The sequence below is a fragment of the Falco punctatus genome (assembly GCF_963210335.1).
Source record: "Falco punctatus genome assembly, chromosome: 1".
In the NCBI taxonomy this organism is placed as follows: Eukaryota; Metazoa; Chordata; class Aves; order Falconiformes; family Falconidae; genus Falco; species Falco punctatus.
Window position 1 is genome coordinate 104,629,218 of NC_137580.1, and position 18,408 is coordinate 104,647,625.

Sequence of the window (18,408 nt, forward strand, 5' to 3'; positions counted from 1 at the left end):
AAGGCTCAGCCCATACGATGTGCTGTGGTTGGGAGCTCCCCCCTTGCCTCACCCCCCTGAGTCTGGGGCTCTCCCCTCCCCTGCAATGCAGTTGAGTGCTGTGCATTTAGCCAGGACCACGTGCATCCCACGCTCCTGCTGCCAGCGCCGCAGAGTTCTCTGCAGGAGTGCCCTTGATGCTTTGCCAGGAGCTCTGTGCTGCAGCCAGGTGGGTGCTGCCCTCCCGCAGCCCCCATGGCGGTGGCCACCAGCAGGTCCCCCCCTGGTAGCCGCAGGGAGAGCTCGGTGCAGGCAGTGCAGGCTGCTCCCCCTGCGCCCATCGCCTGCAGCCCCCCGTGCTCCTGCGGGGTCCGGGATTTGCTTCGGAGGGCAGAGGGCTCAGCTCCAAGGGGAATGGGGACGTGGAGGTTTTGCTGCTGCTGTGGCAGTGTTTTCCTTTAGGTGGTACAGCACTGAAGGAGGGTGGCTTTAACATCAGGCGACTGCCTGGCTCTTCTGTTCCACCTCGCTTTCCAGCGGTCACTGCCTGGGGCCAGCATCACTCCCCGCAGCACTCTTGGTCCATGGAGTAACTCAGCACCCCATCGTTGCACCCTTGTCACAGCTTGCTGGGGGGTCTGCATCCACCACCTTCCCATTCCTTGGGATTTCAGTGCTAGGGAGAGCTTGCAAACAGAGATCAGACCTGCCTGGGGGTAAGTTATTTTAGCAAATATCGTATCAGCCTAAAGGGAATCCGTTACTGTTTGTGTTGCACAGTGAAGGAGCATGGCGGGATCCAGGTGAAGGCTCCTCAGGGTGCAGCCACAGCCTCGTGCACGGCCCGCAGGGGGTCCCTGGCTTTGCCAGGGTGCTGGGAAGGCAGGGGCTCGTGCTGTGACCCTGGGGTGGTGGGAGCCTTGGGGAGCTGGGGGCGGCTCTTTCTCTGCTTGGTGCTGAGCACAGTTCAGTATAGACGGTTAATGCAGAGAGCCCAGAGGCTGCTGGCAGGGTCACGGGGCTGAATCTGGAGCGATGCCAGGGATTCAGGCTGGAGGGACCAGCTCACCAGAGTCAGAATTCAGCCTGAACTGCTTTGTGCTGGGCTGTCAAAAAAAACAACACCAAAACAAACAAGCAGTGCTTATTGCGTAACATACCAGTTTAAATAAGATTTAGTCTTTCATTATTCAGCACTCTGCCTCTACTTGATATTAATTCAAACTTAGTCATTTCTTTTAACCAATACTCTAATTATGTTCTCCTTTTGATCCACAGGACTGCGTGCAATTAAACCAGTACAAGCTGCAGAGCGAAATAGGCAAGGTAGGTTCCTGGAGCCTGGGTTTGGCACGAGCAGAATGCATGCACACAAGGACAGGTGGAAAGACTGTGCCAGCCCAGGAGATCTTACTGGCCAAGACTCCTTGTAACTGTTGTTTGTTTTGGGGTTGTTTTTTGTTCAAGATTTTTTTTCCTTATTAGTTTGAGAAAGTTTTGTTCAAGGTCAAAGTGGAGCTACTTCCCCTGAATTCTAAATTTCTTTTCCTTTCCTCTGAAGGTGGTGATGCTGGCTCCCTTCCAGGGTGTTTGCTTGCCAAATGTAACACCGAGAGCCTTTGCTGCGTTAATACAACCCAACAAGGAACGAAAACCAAAAAAAAAAAAAAAAAAAGATCAGGGCAGGTGTTTGATCCCCATCAGCACTACTTTAAGTTTTTAGGTCCGTGAATGAAATGCTGGTTTAATTCCAGTCAGCATTTAAAAGCTGCAGAATGATTCAGAAGAGATTCTTCCAAAGTTATTTAGAGTTCTGGGCTGGTGAGCGGTTCAGACACCTGCCCGCTTGGCCGTCTGCCACCACTGCAGATGGGTCCACGGTGCTGCCTGGAAGCTGCACCTGCCTTTGCAGTCAGAACATTGCAGCCAGGAGGGACTGCAGCCTGAGCTGCAGAGACCTGCACTGCAAAATTTGTTAGCCCAAAGTCCTCTCCAGAGCGAGAGGCCGTGGGAGGAGGCACCCTTGCTGCTCGTGCTTGGCTGCTGGGCAGCATGCAAGGCTGGAGACACCACCACCGGTGGTACAGCAGATGTCATCTGAAAGCCACCCACTGCTTCAGACCCACTCGTGGCTTTGACATTGGCTTAAGTAGGTTTAAGGAGAGCGTGAAGCCTTCTCTCTGGTGGGTTTGCCCCTGCCTTCTCCTTCCCTGCAGGTCACAGCGAGCACGTAGGCACCCTGAGGCTGGTAGAGGGTCTGCTGGACCTGCTGTGCTTCTGGATCAGCCAGGTGGCTGGTCAGTCTCCTTTGAGACCAGGACCTTCTTTCCAGCTCTCAGGGAAGTCAAGAGAAATGTTTTGAAGGCTCTAGTGTTCATCCCACTCATTTATTCAGCAGGCATCTGTCGGGGATGGTACCTAGCCATGGTGTCGTGTCTCGCTTGCATAAAATGTATCGTGTTAACACAGAACTGTGGGAAAAATAGGGATTTGGATGGAGTTTGGCTTCAGGCTGTCACTGGAGCTGTGGGTACAGCAGCAATTCAGGTCTGCATCCCTGGGAAAGCAGGCAGTGGGTCTGCACTGAGGTCCTGCGTGCTATCGGGAGATGGAGAGGGTTTGTGCTGAAAATGGTCTTGTGCAGAAGTGCAGGAAAGGTGTTCATGCAGAGTTTTGAAACTTGCACAAAGAAAGTGTGCTTGAAAATTGTTCTCTGCTCCCTGCTCACGTTTAAGACAGACACGGTGGCTTTGGCTCAGGGCTAACGCTCAGCTCCTCCAGACTCTCTTAATCCTCAAGCACCCTGTGGCTCCAACAGAGCTGCCAAAATGTGCAACCTCGCTGCGGGGTCACATCACTGCAGACTTTGCTCAGGGGGAAGGCACGGCCTGGGGCCTCGAAGATTTTTTTTTTTTTTGGGGGGGGGGGGGTGTTTTGTTGGGTTTTTTTTCCCTCCCCCTCCCCGTGTAAGGCCACAGTGTGCCAGCCTGCAGCAGCAAGGAGATGAAACTGCTGAACTGACTGTGCAATTTGTGTTTATTTTTAGGGTTCCTATGGTGTTGTGAAACTGGCCTACAATGAGAATGATGACAAGTATTACGTAAGTGTCCCTCTTCTCCACTCCTCACTGCTGCTGCTGCTCCTCATCTCCCTTTGCCCCCCCTCCCCTCCGAGCGCCAGGTCCCCTCCGCCTGGCTGCTTTTAGCGCATGCATTTCTGATTTGGGTGGCATGCAAGGAACCAAATCTCCCCGCTGGGCATGGAGCTGCTGCCTGCATGCCTGCTGGCGTGCAAGCCCGAACAGGAGGGGAGTCAGGTGGGCTGCCTTATCCAGCAGGTGGGGATCTGGGAGACAGGCTGCAGAAGCGTCTTGCTGATTTATCTTGACATTTTCCAGCTATGAAGCAGGTCACCTGAAAGTAGAGGCGTGTGGGTGGTGGTATTTAGCACCTGCCCTTGCATGGGAAGATTGGCCTGGAATGAGCAGGCGTGTTTTGTAAGGAAAAGGGGGCATCTATCAGAAAGATGCTGGGCAGTGCCTGGCTCCCCTGCATCTTACCCCCTGGCAGGATGCCTCCCTCTGCACCAAACAGGACCTCGCTGTCAGGGTGCAGGGCAGAAGGCAAACCTCAGCTTTTAAATCCTTTGCTGAGCTGAAGCCAGAGTTGGAAGGTTTCAGATTCAAAAAGGCTGCTGACGCTGAAGGCTCCTTCTCTCTTCCTCCCCTTTCAGAGGCAGGTAAATCCTAACCATCCCAGCCAGAATTCCTGCAAAATCTGTCTGCAGGTGTGCCCGTGTCCCTGAGCTTGGAGCTTGCCCAATGGTTTTGCTCAGGCTGAGAGCAGCAGCTGGTCAGCTGGCAAAAGGAAAACTGCCTTGCTGTGTGTGACTGTGCCTGAGGCTTGTAAAAACAGCTTTCAGCAGGTTCTGGTGGATCCTAGGGCAGGAATCTGGTGAGCAGAGCTGGGTGGTTGCAGCGCTGTTGAACCTGAACCCCGGCTGCCCTCGAGTCAGCCCACCCGGTCCAGCCCTGTGCTTCAGCTGCTGCTCCGCTGCCTTTGGTGAGAGTGGTCCTGCCTTCACTGCCACCGTGTGTGTGGCCTCACGTGGGTGTCAGTGGGGCCATCGGGGCACCCAGGCAGATTTGTGTGCTGCTCCCTGTGCCAGTGCACGCAGCTGTTGGGCTTGGTACAAAAGGGAATAAGAATGGGCTATGGGGGTGTCAAACATGTTGGTTCCCCGCTGCTCCCCAGCCAGCCTGTCCTCCCTTACCCTTGGATTTACAAGCACTATACGGGGTTGGAGGCGTCGGGTGGGAACTGTATGCCTGTTAGTACTCGTTAGCCCTCCCATGCTTCCAGCAGCCATGAAATTGCAGGAGAAATGTCTTGAAATGAAGGATGGAAGAGATGAGACAAAAATCTGGATGCAATGCCCTGGAGCTGGCCAAGCAAAGGAACCACAAGTCTTTCCATCTCCCGTCCTTTCCAAGCTGACTCACCCACCACCCCAGCACAGTTGCTGTTTCCAATGTTCCCTTGCCCTGCTGCCCTTTGAGTCCTCCCTCCCGTGCCCTGCAGGCTGGGTTTGCTCCACAGGGTGCAATGATGCTTCCCTGACCCTCCTGTCCCACCCGTGTGGGCAGTGCCAGCACCAGGGACACACGATGGGAATGCATTGCATCACATTTATTTCCAGCTGAAAATATTTTTGCATTCAAAAAAAAATATATTTTTTTTTTTTTTTTTACCTTTTGGCGCTGCCTTTTTGCTGTGGGAATCCTGACACTGTGCCGGGGGATGCCCAGGGCGGTTGTCACAGCTCGGCCCGAGAGAGCTGGGTTTCAGTTAGCATTGCCTGCTGCGTTCTTGTCCACGTTTTGGATGTGGATTAACACCATGGATGTAGGTTTAGCTGGTCAAATCAAAGCCAAAAGTGAAAGCCCGTGTCCAGGTTAGCCTGGTGTGTGTTAGTTAATCCCCACTTAATCTCCATTTCTTTTTCTAATCTTAGCAAACACTTTAAAGCTACTGCAGCCTGCAAGCGGCTCCCGTGCCTGGGCAGTGTTTCAGCCTCGCTACCTGAAGAGGGATGGGGCGTGCAGACCCCCTTACCACCACCAGTGTTGCAGGGGACGTGATCCTTGGTTTGCCCTCATCCTCCTTTTGGGGAGGGGATTGAGCCTGGGATGTGTGTGGAACGCTACCGCGGGGAGAGATGGGACCAGAGCCAGAGCATCAGCGCGGTGGGTGTCAGCATGGAGGAGAGGAGGGGGCATGGTGGAGACACCACCACTTTTCCGAGATGTTAAAGCAGCCCAGGAGCTGGCAGACCTTTTAAAACTTCAGAGAAATAGTAGCTAATTGCAAAACTGGCTGGTGATTGCTTAGGTCCCCACGTGCCCTCCCAGCGCTGAGATAACTTCCCTGCTGCTCTGCTGATCCCTCCTCTCCAAGGCTGCATCGCCTTGGACCCCCGAGGTCCGACCCCCCAGGGAGGATGCCTAATGCAACTGCCTGTTACCAGCAGTTGGTAGAAGATTCTGGTAGTCGGGGAGGGTCTTTTCTGTGTGTTTATTTCCCCCCAAGTTTACCTCTGGAGGGTTCTAGCATGAGGCCAGGGTGTTGCTGCCTGCTTTGTTTTCTTTAAGCTAGCGTGCTGCAATAAAAAGGAGCAAAACTTTAAAGAAAGCGGAAAATTTTTATTTTTGAAGTATAATTCAGAGTGTGGCTCCTGATTCTTGCTGAGGCGTGGGGCCCTTTGCTAGCTCTCTTTGGAAAGGAAGAGTTATAGGTACCAGGAACTGAATCTAGCTCCTGTCAAAACAAAAGGAAAGATTTCTATGGCTTTAATGAGTTTTGGATCTGACCTAGAATTAGGAAAAACTCTCAAGGAAAAAAAGCTGATCACCACAGTGAAGAAAAATGTAGATGCCTTGTGTTTACTTTGTGTGGTTTTTTACCTTCCATTAAAGATGAGAGAGAGCTTCCAAGAGCTTTATCCTTCGTTTCTGCGAACAACCGCAGTGCGAGGAGGGCTCGGAAAGGTGCTGACTTGCATCAGCAGATGCAGGGAATGTATTAGACCTAGGAAACTGAACTTTCAGCACCCCACTGCTGCCTCCGAGGAGGAGATCCCGTGAGGGTGAGGAGCTGGCTCCCAGAGCAGAGGTCCGTGCCACCGTGCTCGGTCCTGGCTGCTGCTGGCCATGTGTAGCTGTTACAGCAGCGTTTGTGGGGCTCTGCTGAGGAGCCTTTTACAGCTGGAAAGGTTTCGGTGTCTCAGTTTGCAGGAGATGCCTTTGACAGTGACTAGGGGAAAAAAAGAAGAAAAGCCAAGCTCTGTGAAAAAGCAGCAAATAAAAAGCAAAGGCAAATGTGCCCAGGCAGAGATCTGGTTTGGAGTCAATGTGCTGATGGAATTTGATTCTGTGATGCCTCGGGTCATGTCGTCTTCCTATTTTCTATCTCTAAATCAGCTTGCGAAGAAAAGTGGTTATGATGTACATTTGTTGTGCTACTTCTGGACAAAAGCAATAGCGTTGTAGGTTGTCAGTGTGTGTCTTTTTTTTTTTTTTTTTCTATTTTTTTTAATCTGGTTTCCTAAGAAACAAGATTTGTGTGCTTGTGCTCTCTGCCTCTGTTTTTACCTACCAACCTGAGCACGGAGAGCTTTTTTCTACCAACTCTGAATGCTGGGGAGAAATTCCTTCCAGGTTTATGAAAAGAGAAGGCTGAGCAAAGTGCTGCTGCTGAGGAGCAAGTGGCCAGCAGCAAGCCTGGAACTTCCTAGCCCCTGGAGACCCCACCTGGTCTTCCAGAACTTCCAGGTGGGAAGGGAAGGCATGGCTCCCGTGTTTCTCATCCCGCAGTTCACATAACAGCTACTGAACTGCCAGCTACGCTCCAGCATGGCAAGGACCGAGGAACCAGCCTCTGGTTTCCTTTAGCAGCCCGTGCTGCTCCACAGTGGGGTTGTGAGGAGCTGGGACAACTGGGATAAGAGCAGGAGCCTCCAGCAGGTGGGCACGGCTGCGCTGGGAAGGCATCCCTGCTGTGGTGTCACAGCGTGGATGGGAACAGCCTGTCGATGTCATTCTGCTGCTGCCAGGACAAAGGGCGGACAAAAGGTGATGAAAGCAGGAGCAGGATTTTAGGGCCGTTGCTGCTAAGCCTGGCTGGCTGAGGGTTTTCTTGCAGTGCGTGGCACTCCTCTCTCCCAGCAGAGCTTCCCCCTGAGCCGCTTCATCTGAGGGGCGTTGGACAGGACAGGTGAGGAAGGGCTGGAAGTGCCTCCTGTCTGCTCGGCATTCCTGCAGGGTGCCATCACTCACTAGCCAAGGATGTGGGTGGTTAGTAGCATCCTCTGTGCAACATCCCACTCCCCTGGGAGCTGCAGGTAGGGTCTGCCCTTGCAACGCGAGTCTCTGTCGGCAAATAAAATGATATTCCAAGTGCTGTGAAAGCGTCATGAAGGACAGGGATGAGTTCCATTGGCTCCATCCATTTTTGTCACCCTTCCCTCCCACAACTAATGGCCGTTTTGCTGTTGTCATTACCAACAGCAGGATGCAGGTTCAGGGTCCTGCTGTTGTGGAAGCTGCTGTCCCGGGCATCCCTCCTCCCTGTAAACCTGGCATCTCCTTTCGCTTGGGCAGCTTCCCAGTGGTTTCCAGCTGCAAGGTTGCTAGGAGAGAAGTAAACTTGGATAATAAACATGCCTCAGAGAAAAGGGCACGATTTCAGCTGCCTCTCGAAGGAAAGGGTCAGGACTCATGCCCATGCGTGAATAGTCGGAAGGAAGGTGGGTGCAGGGGCTTGTGTGGGGGAAATCTTCTGTAGGCTCCCTTTTTTCCTGAGGAAGCCAAAGCAAGGCTTACCAGCGCAAAGGGAAAATCCCCTGGCTTGGCTCCGTGCTGGTTCTTTATCAGAAAGGCATTATCTGGCTAATTAGTTCTGCCTGTGAGTACAAATGTCTTTGGCTCTTTCATGCAAGTGAGCCTGGAAGGAGAGGTTTGCTGAAGCATCCCTGTGTTGCTCCCGCATTATGCACAGGTACAACTCCGCCAGGAAGCCTTGTCCTGCCAGCTCACGCTGGGATTGCCGTCAGCCTTCGTCGCCGTCTGCTCTTGTCTCTGCTCTTGTGATAATTAAGTGGCTGTGGCCCGTTGCACGCTGAAATTTGCTCTTCATCCTCTGTTTGCATTTGAAAGTGCGGTGGGACGGGTCCTCTCTCCTGATCCAGCCCTGCTGGTGTAGCAGCAGATACTGGTGCTTTGAAGCCGTTCCAGGCATATCCTGGTGCTCCTGGCACAGCAGGAGGGGTGGTTTACAGCCACCTCGCCTGCCATATACTAGCTGCCACCCATCGCCCCGTCACCCCTCGTAGCATCCTTCAAGGAGTTAGGGTGCCAGCAGCAGCTCTTTTTCCCTCTGTTTCTGTCCCCCAAGAGCTTTTCTTGTCTCTGCTATTGCTCCACTCCGAACCTTGCTGCTGCCTCCAGCCCCTGCCAGCACGTTGCATCTCTTTCTTCTTCTAAAGCTCCTTGCCACGAGGCAGGGAGGACTCAAGGTGGGATGGGAGCAAGAGGAGCCTTCTCCTCCCGGGCTGGCGATGGTTGAAAGAGAAATAGGTGTGCTGTGTACCAATTCCTTTGATTTTTATTTTTTTTTCCTCTTTAAATTTTCATTATATATATAGAAAAAAAGCAGGCAGTGTAGGAAGTCCTCCAGGCTTGGTCCTGGCCATCCTTGGAGGTGATTGTGCACATCTTGGATCCTCTTTCAGCAGACCAGGAATCATTTGGCTGGCTGTACTGAACGCAGCACTGTGCTAAGCAAAAGATAAGCACTTCTGCGTCTCTCTCAACTTTGTTGTTTCCAACAGTTGGCTGGGGAGCTGTCAGGCAGGATTGAGAACTACAGTGTCTCATCTCAATTACACGGGTGCAAATCCAGAGGATTTCACTGGATCAGTACCAAAAATAACAATCTTGTCAGCGAGCCGTGAACCTGGCTGCAGCGGGAGCACTGGCGGGAGGTGGGGATCCTGGGGTGTGTGGTGGCATTGCCTCCAGGAAAAACAGCCCGGGAAGGAGCTTGCTGAAATCTTTTTGGTGACCTGTTCCTGGTGTATGTATTAAAAACAGGTAGCGTGCAGAGAGCCGGCCTCCACGGTATTAATGCAAAATTCCTTGGCATTTGACTGTGTCCTGCAGGAGTCCTTGGTTAGTTATATGTCACAGGGGTGACTCCAGCATGAATTACGGATTTGGATGCTTAATGAATAGGAATAACTACCTATTCTAGGGGAAGGAGCCAGTGACCATCCCATCTCCTGGGAGCGTAGACTATTTTTCTAAGCAAGTTGTGCCACGAGCTGGTTTCTTATGAAGTGTTTATCTGTTGGGCCACTCAGGGCTGTTTGAGTGACCCTCAAAGGGTTATTAACGCACCGAGCAGATGGAGGCGCAGAGACAGTTTATTACATTCAGCTTGCCTTTTGCCACTGTGCTAATGCTAATTGCATGGCAGAAAAAATAACCCTGACCCCCTCAGCTGCCTGGGTTCGCAGCGGTGCCAGCGTGCCACCAGGTATGAGAAGGGAGGGAAGCCACCGGTAAAATCCTGCTTCCCTCCCTGCACCTTCGCCGTGCTCCTGCACGGGGCTGGCCTCGCCGTTCCTGATGGTGCAGGGACAGGTGTTCAGCAGCTTGCTCGTGGTCTTGGGCATGGTGCTGGGTCACACTGTGGGTGCTCTCTATTGCTCTGGCAGCGTGGAAGAGGTTTATGGGGCAAAAATAGTCTCAGGGAATACAAAAAGCCTCCCTGGGTGGCGCAGAGCTGGTGGAAGGGCTGTGTCCTCACCCTGTTCCAGGTCTGCGGTGTCAGCTGCGAGGGTGTTAGCTGTACGCCTGTGACATCCCAACTTTTTTGCTTCCTAGAGCCTCTGGCAAAGCAAAACGTAAGGTGGAGCAGCCTTGAAGTGGCTCTGACTCGTGGCATGGCCGCAGCAGCAGGTACATGAAGGTCAGCTAGAGGAAACCCCCTCTTCCCTCAAGCTCTTGCCCCAAATGCAGAACTTGGGCTCCTTTTTCTTTGTCTCATTTCAAATAAATCTAACCCATTTATTTTTTCCCTGGGAAAAGAGGAATGAAACAGACGGTTAGCAGTGCTTTTAGCAAAGCCTGTATCAACGTGTATCTCTGCTGTGGCTACCACTGACCAGGAGACTTCTTCCCTAGGTTGAGGAGCAGCCCTGAGCCAGCCCCTGAAGCCCAGCATACTCTCAGGTCACAGCAATGAGCACTTTGGCTCTTGTTCAGTTTTAACACTGCTTTTTCTTCTCCTTTCAGGCTATGAAAGTCCTCTCCAAAAAGAAGCTCTTGAAGCAGTATGGATTTCCACGTGGGTATCTCACGTTTAGAGGTCTGCCCGTTGTCCTCGGTCAGGCAAATCTCTCTGTAGAAACTTTGTCTGCAAGGGCTGCAGAGCTTGGCCTCATTTGTAAGCTGCCCAAGTAGCTGGGGGCTGGTTAAAATGCAGCGGATAGTGAAAGGGTGGGCACAACCGCAGGGAACTCCAACGAACTTGGTAATTAGGTTCCTGGCTTTGATTTTCTGAGTCTCTTTGAAGTGCTGACCCTTCCGTGTTTACCATCTGTGAAGCCTAATTAAGTGCTGGAAGTTAGGCAAGGTGGACCCCCTCCTCCCAGGGGCTCTTCTACCCCCTCAGGTAGCACCTGGCTCCAGTGGCTGGGCCACTGGGCTGGGAGGAGCTGGTCTGAATGGGGCTTGGAAATCTCAGTTCACCAGCGCCTGGTACGCAGGAGTGAGCAGCCATTGCCCCCTCTGAAGATACCTCCGGCTGTTCGGGAAGATCTCATTACCTTGTTATCATGCTTGCAGGTCGTCCTCCTCCCAGAGGGTCGAAAGCATGCTCCGGAGAGCAGCCAAAGCCCATGGCACCGCTGGACAGGGTCTATCAGGAAATAGCCATCTTAAAGAAACTGGACCATGTCAACATTGTTAAGCTGATAGAGGTGAGCCGCTTCGTCCACCCCGAGCTAGACTGAAACAAGTTGGATTTGTATTGCAGCAAGAGGCTCTTTCTTCAGCCGCCCCTACTTCAGCCAAAATTGTTTTAAAGTAGTTAAGAAATGTAGAAATTTAGGCTGGTGAATCCAACCACGATCGTACTGATTACGTGTGACAAAGTGACATGCTTACCCTAGGCTTTGGGCTGGTGCCCAGGAGAAGGCGGCTAGCTGTGCCGATGGAAACAGCAACAAGCTTTGAGCAGTGAAACGTGTGTAGACAAACCTGGGAAGGTGCACTAGTGCAAGACTTCAGTGCCGTTCTCATTGTTGCCTGAGGTCAGATTAGGACATGCAGTACCTTTATTAGTAAGCTGTTTCTCCAAACACAGGCAGAAGCCCAGATTTTCCTGGAGACAGGAAAATCCGTGCCCTTCAAAGCCCCTCTCTCTGGGAACCTTGAAGTATTAGCCTAAGTCATCCTCAATGCTTTGCAGCTCAGCACAGTGTACAGGGAGCAGTAAAATATTACTTGATTTAAAATCTCTTTGTTTCCCTGCTGTTTTTCCTCCTTTCCCCTTTTCTCTCTGTTATCCATTACAGGTCCTTGACGATCCTGCAGAGGACAACTTGTACATGGGTATGTGACTCGTATACGCGAACAGAACCGTCTGGGCTTAGACCTAGCGATGCAAGTAACACGTACCGGGGCTCGGGGTCGATGCCTGGAGGAAACGTGTCCCAGCTTCAGCAGACTTGTTTTTTTTCTGAAAAGTGAAACGCCTGTAGAGGCAGCTGGGATGGAAGGGCCCCTTGCAGTAGGGTAAGGCAGCTGGGGGTCTTAGTACAGCTGTGGACATCTTGCCATGGGGACACTAAAAAGACACGATGGCGGCTCTGCCTTCCCCTGTGTGTGCGTCGGTCCTGGGGCCGGGAGAGAAGGGAAGGGTGAGGGATGGGTTCTCCTCTTCCTGGTGCGAGGTTGGTTTCTCCAGACTTATGTAGGCTGTGGATAGTGGTAGAGACTCTGGGAAGCAGCATCGTCTCAGGGTGTCCCCTCTGATGCCTACGGAGACACCGAGCAGCCTGCCGAGCCTCGGGAGCTCCTAAGGGAGCAGCGCTGCTGCCTTTGGCCTCTGAACCCAGACCCTGCCGCGGGGGGCTCGGGTGAGGGATTCCCACCCATTCCGTCTTCCTCTGCCCCCAGCCCTGGAGGTGCCAGCCACAGGCTGACCCCAGTCAGGCAAAACCTGGAGGGACAGGCCAGGGAGGCACTGAGGTGCCCTCTGAGGTGGCCCAGAGGAGGGGGATGTGTGACCCTGTTACATCTGTTTCCCAGTCAGATAGGCTCCAAGGCTGCTTCTCATGAAATAATTATGGGATGCTTTTGAAGCTGCCTGTGCAAGGGGCCTCTGCTTAGCAAACAAAGCTATTTGCCTTTGAAAGGCCACTTTTTCCCTTTCTGCTGAAGCTGCAGGGGCATTCTGGCAGCATCGTAAAGCGGCAGCCCAGGCAGGGGCAGGTGTGGTGCCGAGGGTGGCTGGGGCTGATGTTTAAAGGCCTGAACCCCTGGGGATGGAGAGGAGGGGGAGAGGTGAGGGAGGAAGCTTTTTTGTTGAATGAAAATAAATGCATGAGGAAGTCAAAGCTGCAGAAAAGAAAAAGAAAAAAAAAACCAACCCAATAAACCCAAACCCAAGTTCTCGCTGTGGAACAAGATAAGGGTCCCAGAAATGGCAGCGATAGCAGCAGGGCAAGTGGCACGTCTCCTGGTCCCACTGGGACCCTGGGGAGGGTGCACTGGGCAGCGAGCAGTGGCTGCATCCCAGTTGTCCATGCCCCATCACCTCTTTGCTGTGCCTGGGATCTCGTGAGCGGGTCTGGCAGAGTGACACAGGCAAACCAAGCTTCTGCCTCTGCAGTTCCCTCGGCAGCAAGGGGATGCTGTAGGTGATCAGGACTGAGCCTGTGGGTTTCCTCCTCCTGCTGCTGACCCAGCTGATGATGAACTGCACCTTTCTCCTTTGAAAAATGCCCCCGCTACAAAGCAAAACCAAAGAAAGTGGCGTTTGCTCTTTGCTAATCACTGCTGGGGTGAAGGACTGCTGTGAGCTCTGCTGCACACTCACGGGGAAGGAAGCAGGGGGTGGAAGGTGCCGATGGAAACCAAATGACCTGCAATGGCGCAGGGTGGTTGAGTAACGAAACGCTGCCACAAACTGCAGCTTCTTCTGCCTGGAGAGCAAGGAGAGGCAGCGCAGGCTGGCTTGGCACATTGGTACCTTCAGCTGGCCTAGCAGCACAGCTGTAAGCAGGGCTGCTGGTGCTCTGGGGAGGGCGATCTGCTTGCATTTCTTGGGGGGTGCAAGAAATCCCTTAGCAGTTCATGAGGAAAGAGCTCTCCCGCTAGACAGAGGCAGATCCTTCTCCTGTTTGCAGACCAGGTCAGACAGGACCAGAAAAACACATTGCCACTAACCCCCTAATCAGACACAAAACCTCCTGTGCTTTACAAACCTCAACTCACACCAAGAAATCCGCTCCAATTGCTCCTGCCTGGGAGCGTTTACCTCTGACAGCCGTGTAGCTACGTTGCTGATTGACACAGCAGAAATGGAGCAGCGTGTTCTTACAGCATCTCACTCGCTATCAGCCATTTAGCAGAAATATCCTGCCAAACACCCTCCCTGAAGGTACTGAATAAGATGGGTCTCAAAGCAGCAAGGGCTGAACACCGGGAGCAGCAGAAATACGGTTGATAAATAAGCACCCGCTGCCTCTCTGCGTGGAGCTGGCAGGAGGTAGGGATATTTGTCTTGGAAGAAATGAATATTTTCATTTTGCATCCTCTAGTGTCCTTGTCATGGGTGAGGGAAGAGAAGTGAGTGGAGATAAATTGATTTTGCAGATGTGGGAATATATGTGGGTTTGTAGGTGCTACAAAATTGATAAGCCCGGTCCCCTTTTCTGATTCATTTATGGTGTGATTTCCTTTTCTTGCAGTGTTTGACCTCCTGAGGAAAGGGTAAGTAGCCCTCCTGGGATCCCTTGTGTTGAAAATTTGTGTGTTCATCATCGGCTTCCTAGGTGAAATGGAGGATTGATGTGTACAGTGGGGCAAGCGCAGAGGCAGCAGCATCCAGCGCTGGTACAGCCCAGAATGATGTGGTGAATAGTGATGGGCCAGGAGGGCATGTCCAGGTGCCAGGCTGTGATCCAGAAAACAAATTTGGTGCCAATTCCCCATCACATGCCTGGAAGAAAAGGTTTTGGTAGCATTACCCTGCTGGGGTGACAGCTCTGGCAGAAGGGGTGCAGGGTTGCATCAGTGTTCGCTTGCCACCCACTGCCTTATTTTGCCCCTAGCACTAACTTATCGTGGGAGGCTGGTTTGTTGGCACATTTTTCTGTAGCAGGAGAAGTGATGAGGTGGTGGGAGAATCCTCAGTGCTTTTCACTACACCTGTGCTGATTCTGCACCTCTGCAGAGTCACAGCGTGGCCAGGAGACCTGTGCCCAGGATGGGGGAGATTCCCAAAGGGCTTATTTATCTCTCTGGCCGCACCAGCAAGCCTCTTGCAGACTGCCAGCTCCAACAGGTTGGTGAGAGGCTCCCCAGTCTCCCTGGTGACCAGGCTGATGACTATCCTGTAGGAGAGGGGGAGGGAAAAATAAAACCCACCCTCTTGTCATCAGCTGTGGCCAGGGAACATGCAGCTCAGCCAGCGCAGCCTGCCTGCCTCTAGCAGGAGGCAATTAGACTCCATTAGTGGCTCTGTCAGTCCTGCCGGCTGGTTTCAGCCGCAGAGAGATGTGCCTGAAGAGGGAGGCAGAAAAAATGCAAACGGGAGCTGAAGGTCATCAATCAAGTGGGCAGCAAGGGAGAAGTGTTGCAGGAAGGCTTTGCTGCTGGGTGCTGAGGCCACAGAGCCTGGCTTTGGCAAAGGGCTGTTCCCCACCAGGGTTTGGCTTGCAAGGACAGTGCCTTGGGAGCGATCGTTGAAATCCAGCTCAAGTCAGTGGGCGTATGTCCAAATGCAAGGTCAAGCTGCTGAGCACAAGCAGGATTAACCCCCAGCGCAGTGAAGTCCTTGGCTCCTGCCATTCATCCGCTGGGGAACAGGAGGTGCGGAGTGGCTCCTGCATCCTCTTTGCCCTCAGCTTTCAGCAGGCACAGGCAGAAGAGGAGCTTTTAGAGGAGACTGCATCTCTCAGCAATGCCGGCGTACAAAAGAAAGGAGAGGACAAGCCGACCAGGTAACCTTGGCTGTTCACAGCTGAATGGCTGAGTGCCAGTGGTGGCTGAACCCTGAACAGTTAAAGAAGTTTTCGAAGCAGTTTAACACAATGCACTGGAAATATGTCCACTCAACCTTTAAGCCACTGGTTCGTCTCTAGATTCTGCGTTGGTTTAGACAAGCTGCACGCTGATGTTGCTTCAGGACTGAGCCCCAGCAGGCATGATGTCCAGTGCACAGCAATGGGCACTCTGTCCCCGCTGCTGCTGGGCACCTGCTGGTGATGCTGGTGTTCGCAGCCATGAGCAGCTTTAGCAAGAAACTGAAGGCCAAACCCAGTTTGGTTCTTTCTCTGTACTTGTTCCCATTAGGGCTCTCAGCGTTTGCCTGATTTTGTGCAGACAGAAGCAGTTAATCATGGTGATGAGGGGTGGCTCACGCTGGCTCAGGGACTGCGCAAAGCCACCTGTCAGTGCTAGCCAAGCTCACTGACCTCGGCGTCACTGTGTCCAGAAAGGATGGCTGTGCCTCCCTCCTGTGTCACAGCACCCAGGACCTCTCGGGAGCCTGGCCCTCACGCTGGGGATGTGGTGATGGAGAACATGAAACTCCTCCAGCAAGGAGCGTTGCTGCCATTCTGCAAGGTGCTGAGTCCCTCTCCTTCTTCCTTACAGCCCTGTCATGGAGGTACCGAGCGACCAGCCCTTCAGCGAGGAGCAGGCTCGGCTCTACTTCCGAGACATCGTCTTGGGCATCGAGTACTGTGAGTACCCCCAGCACTGATGTGCGTTGGCCTTCTGCTCAGCTGGGGAGAAGCCTCTCGGCTCCGGTGGGCTGTCAGCTGAGCCAGCAGGTCCCCCCTCATGGCACGGGGTGGGCTTTGCAGGTGGCAGGGGCCCCACTGGGCTCAGCTGTAACCAGGCAGTGTCACAGATGCTGGGAGCAGGTGTTCCTCAGAAAGGACGTTAGGAAAACAGCAGCTTCCCTCTTCTCTTCCACTTGCTTCTTGCTGAGGAGCGTCCCTGAAGGCAATAGCAGAGCCAGCAAGTGGGTGTTTGCAGTGACACGAGCGGTCAGCTCCAACTGGGACAAATCCCTGTCTCTAGCTTAGCAGGGCCAGCGCCAGCTGTGGGGAGAGCTGGGGAGCAGCACAGGGAGGGTGCCCGTCCTCCGCACCCTCTGCGCTGTCACGGGTGACTCCTCGTGGCTCAGGGCTCCAGTGTGTTCCCAGGCTCTGGCCGGAGACTGCAGCAGTGGGGTTCCTCTTCTTCGTAGCCAATTTGATCATTGTCGCCTTATTCTGGTAAGTCTTCTGCCACAACTGAGGCCGGATGCTTTGCTGAGCACCTGCCCTGACGAGCACAAGGAAGCCCTGACGGGTTTGTAAATGATGGCAGGGAATTTTCTGGCCCCTCTGGAGTTGACGTGGCCCTGCTGGCATGACGGGTAGAAGAAGAGGAGGGGTCCCTGAACCGAAGCCACAGGGTAGAGCGGTCTGTGTGCTGGTATGTTGTGAGCATGAGCCCTGTGGAGCATCGAGGACTGGGTGCCGTTTGCCCTGGTGGACCCTTAGCAGAGCTGGTGTGTCCGTGTAAGCTTCTGCTCTCCGCAGCGAGGGATGTCTGGCCGTCGGGTGGTGCATTTTGCTCGCTGCTGATCTGCAGTCCTTGTGCTGCTGGCTTTGTGGCTGGGCTTCTCTTCTGACCCGTGCCAGCAGGTTGTCCTCCTGGTAGAGGAGAATCAAATTCTGCTGTCCTCCTGGTAGACAGCCTTCCCTAGAGTTTCGCCATCTCATCGTTGACTGCTGTCTCTGCACACTGATGCACTAAAGAATCTACCATGGCTGGGCAGCTGAATGTGAGGACAAAGAGTCAATAGAGCTCTTGCAGAGGGAACTCCTGCCTCACAGATCTGTTATCTCTATTTTCCAGAGAAGACAACAAACGTGTAGATAAGGTGATCCTGTTAGTACATTGTATTTTGATTACCAAACAGCTTTTGATTAGGTTCATTAACAGTAGCTCATAAATCCCTTCGGTTGGGTGGCCTTCTGTGGATTAATAACTAGACAATCAGGAAAGTAGGAATCCAGCTTTCGCAATGGAGCAAAGTCACGGGTGTGGTTAAACAGGAATCCGTAATGCGGCCTGGGTTGTTCAATATATTCCTAAATGATGTGAAAAAGGTAGAGTACAATAAGGGTGATGACATCTAGTTATTCAGGATAGTCATCGAGATGGGTGATGACATCTAGTTATTCAGGATAGTCGTTGTCAGAACCAACTGCGAAGACTGGCAGGAAGATGCTGTGATTGCAAGTGATGGCATGGTAAAATGGGAGATAAAAATCCACGTTGCTGACTGCAGGGTAATGCATGAGGGGGACAAACACTAAAAATCTGTACATCATGATGGGCTCTCAATCAGCTGTTCTCACTCGAGCTTGGTTCTTAATAGTTCTCTTGAAAATGCCAGCCCACTGGTGATGTTCAACAAAACTAACAAGATTTGGGGAATTAGGGGGAATGAAACAGACAAGAAAACAGAAATCCAGTTATTTGGATCTGTAAGAGCTCCTAGGTACAGGCAAGGAGTACCTTGAATGTTTTGTGTGACTCGGCTCAGCCTGTCTTAGAAAGAGCCCTCTAGAGCTGGAAAATGCCCGAGAAGGATGGTCAGGATGGTCCTGGAACATTTTCTGTACAGAGATGGAACATCTTTTGTGCAGAGAGAAGACCAAAGCTCTTAAGATTTGAAAATTATCATGGGAAGGGGTGATATGACAGAGGCTTATAAAATCTCAGTGTCGGGGAAGTGATGAACAGGGAAGGAATCTGCTCTGTCTCTAGAAACACAAGAACTAAGGGGTTGCAAATAAAAATAATCAGGGAGCCAGTTTAAACCAGAAGGAATTACCCTTTCATGTAGCGTGTGAAATTCAGTGTTAAGGGAGCTAGGAGGTGCCGGAACCAAACAGGCTCCAAGCAAGGAGATGGATCTGTAGAAGAAAAGCCCATCAAGGACAACAAAATATGAGGACACGGGCAGAGTTTGCCATCGAGCTCCCCGAAGCAGGGAGTGTGGCTGCCAGGGGTGTCCCAACTTTCTGCTTGATGCTTTTCCCCAAGCTATTGCCCCTGGCAGGAGATGGAGTGCC

At 52.6% G+C, this 18,408-nt stretch overlaps 1 protein-coding gene across 2 annotated transcripts in view; it reads left to right on the plus strand.

Annotated features, from left to right (window-relative positions):
• Positions 1–18,408, plus strand: part of CAMKK1 (calcium/calmodulin dependent protein kinase kinase 1) — a 99,673-nt gene that overhangs the window by 48,672 nt on the left and 32,593 nt on the right. For both annotated transcript variants that reach the window (XM_080365391.1, XM_080365392.1), the window contains exons 3-9: positions 1,258–1,305; positions 3,026–3,079; positions 10,334–10,385; positions 10,886–11,019; positions 11,617–11,653; positions 14,017–14,038; positions 15,926–16,014. In XM_080365391.1, coding sequence (XP_080221517.1) covers positions 1,258–1,305; positions 3,026–3,079; positions 10,334–10,385; positions 10,886–11,019; positions 11,617–11,653; positions 14,017–14,038; positions 15,926–16,014 — 436 coding nt within the window. The remainder of the gene's footprint in view (positions 1–1,257; positions 1,306–3,025; positions 3,080–10,333; positions 10,386–10,885; positions 11,020–11,616; positions 11,654–14,016; positions 14,039–15,925; positions 16,015–18,408) is intronic.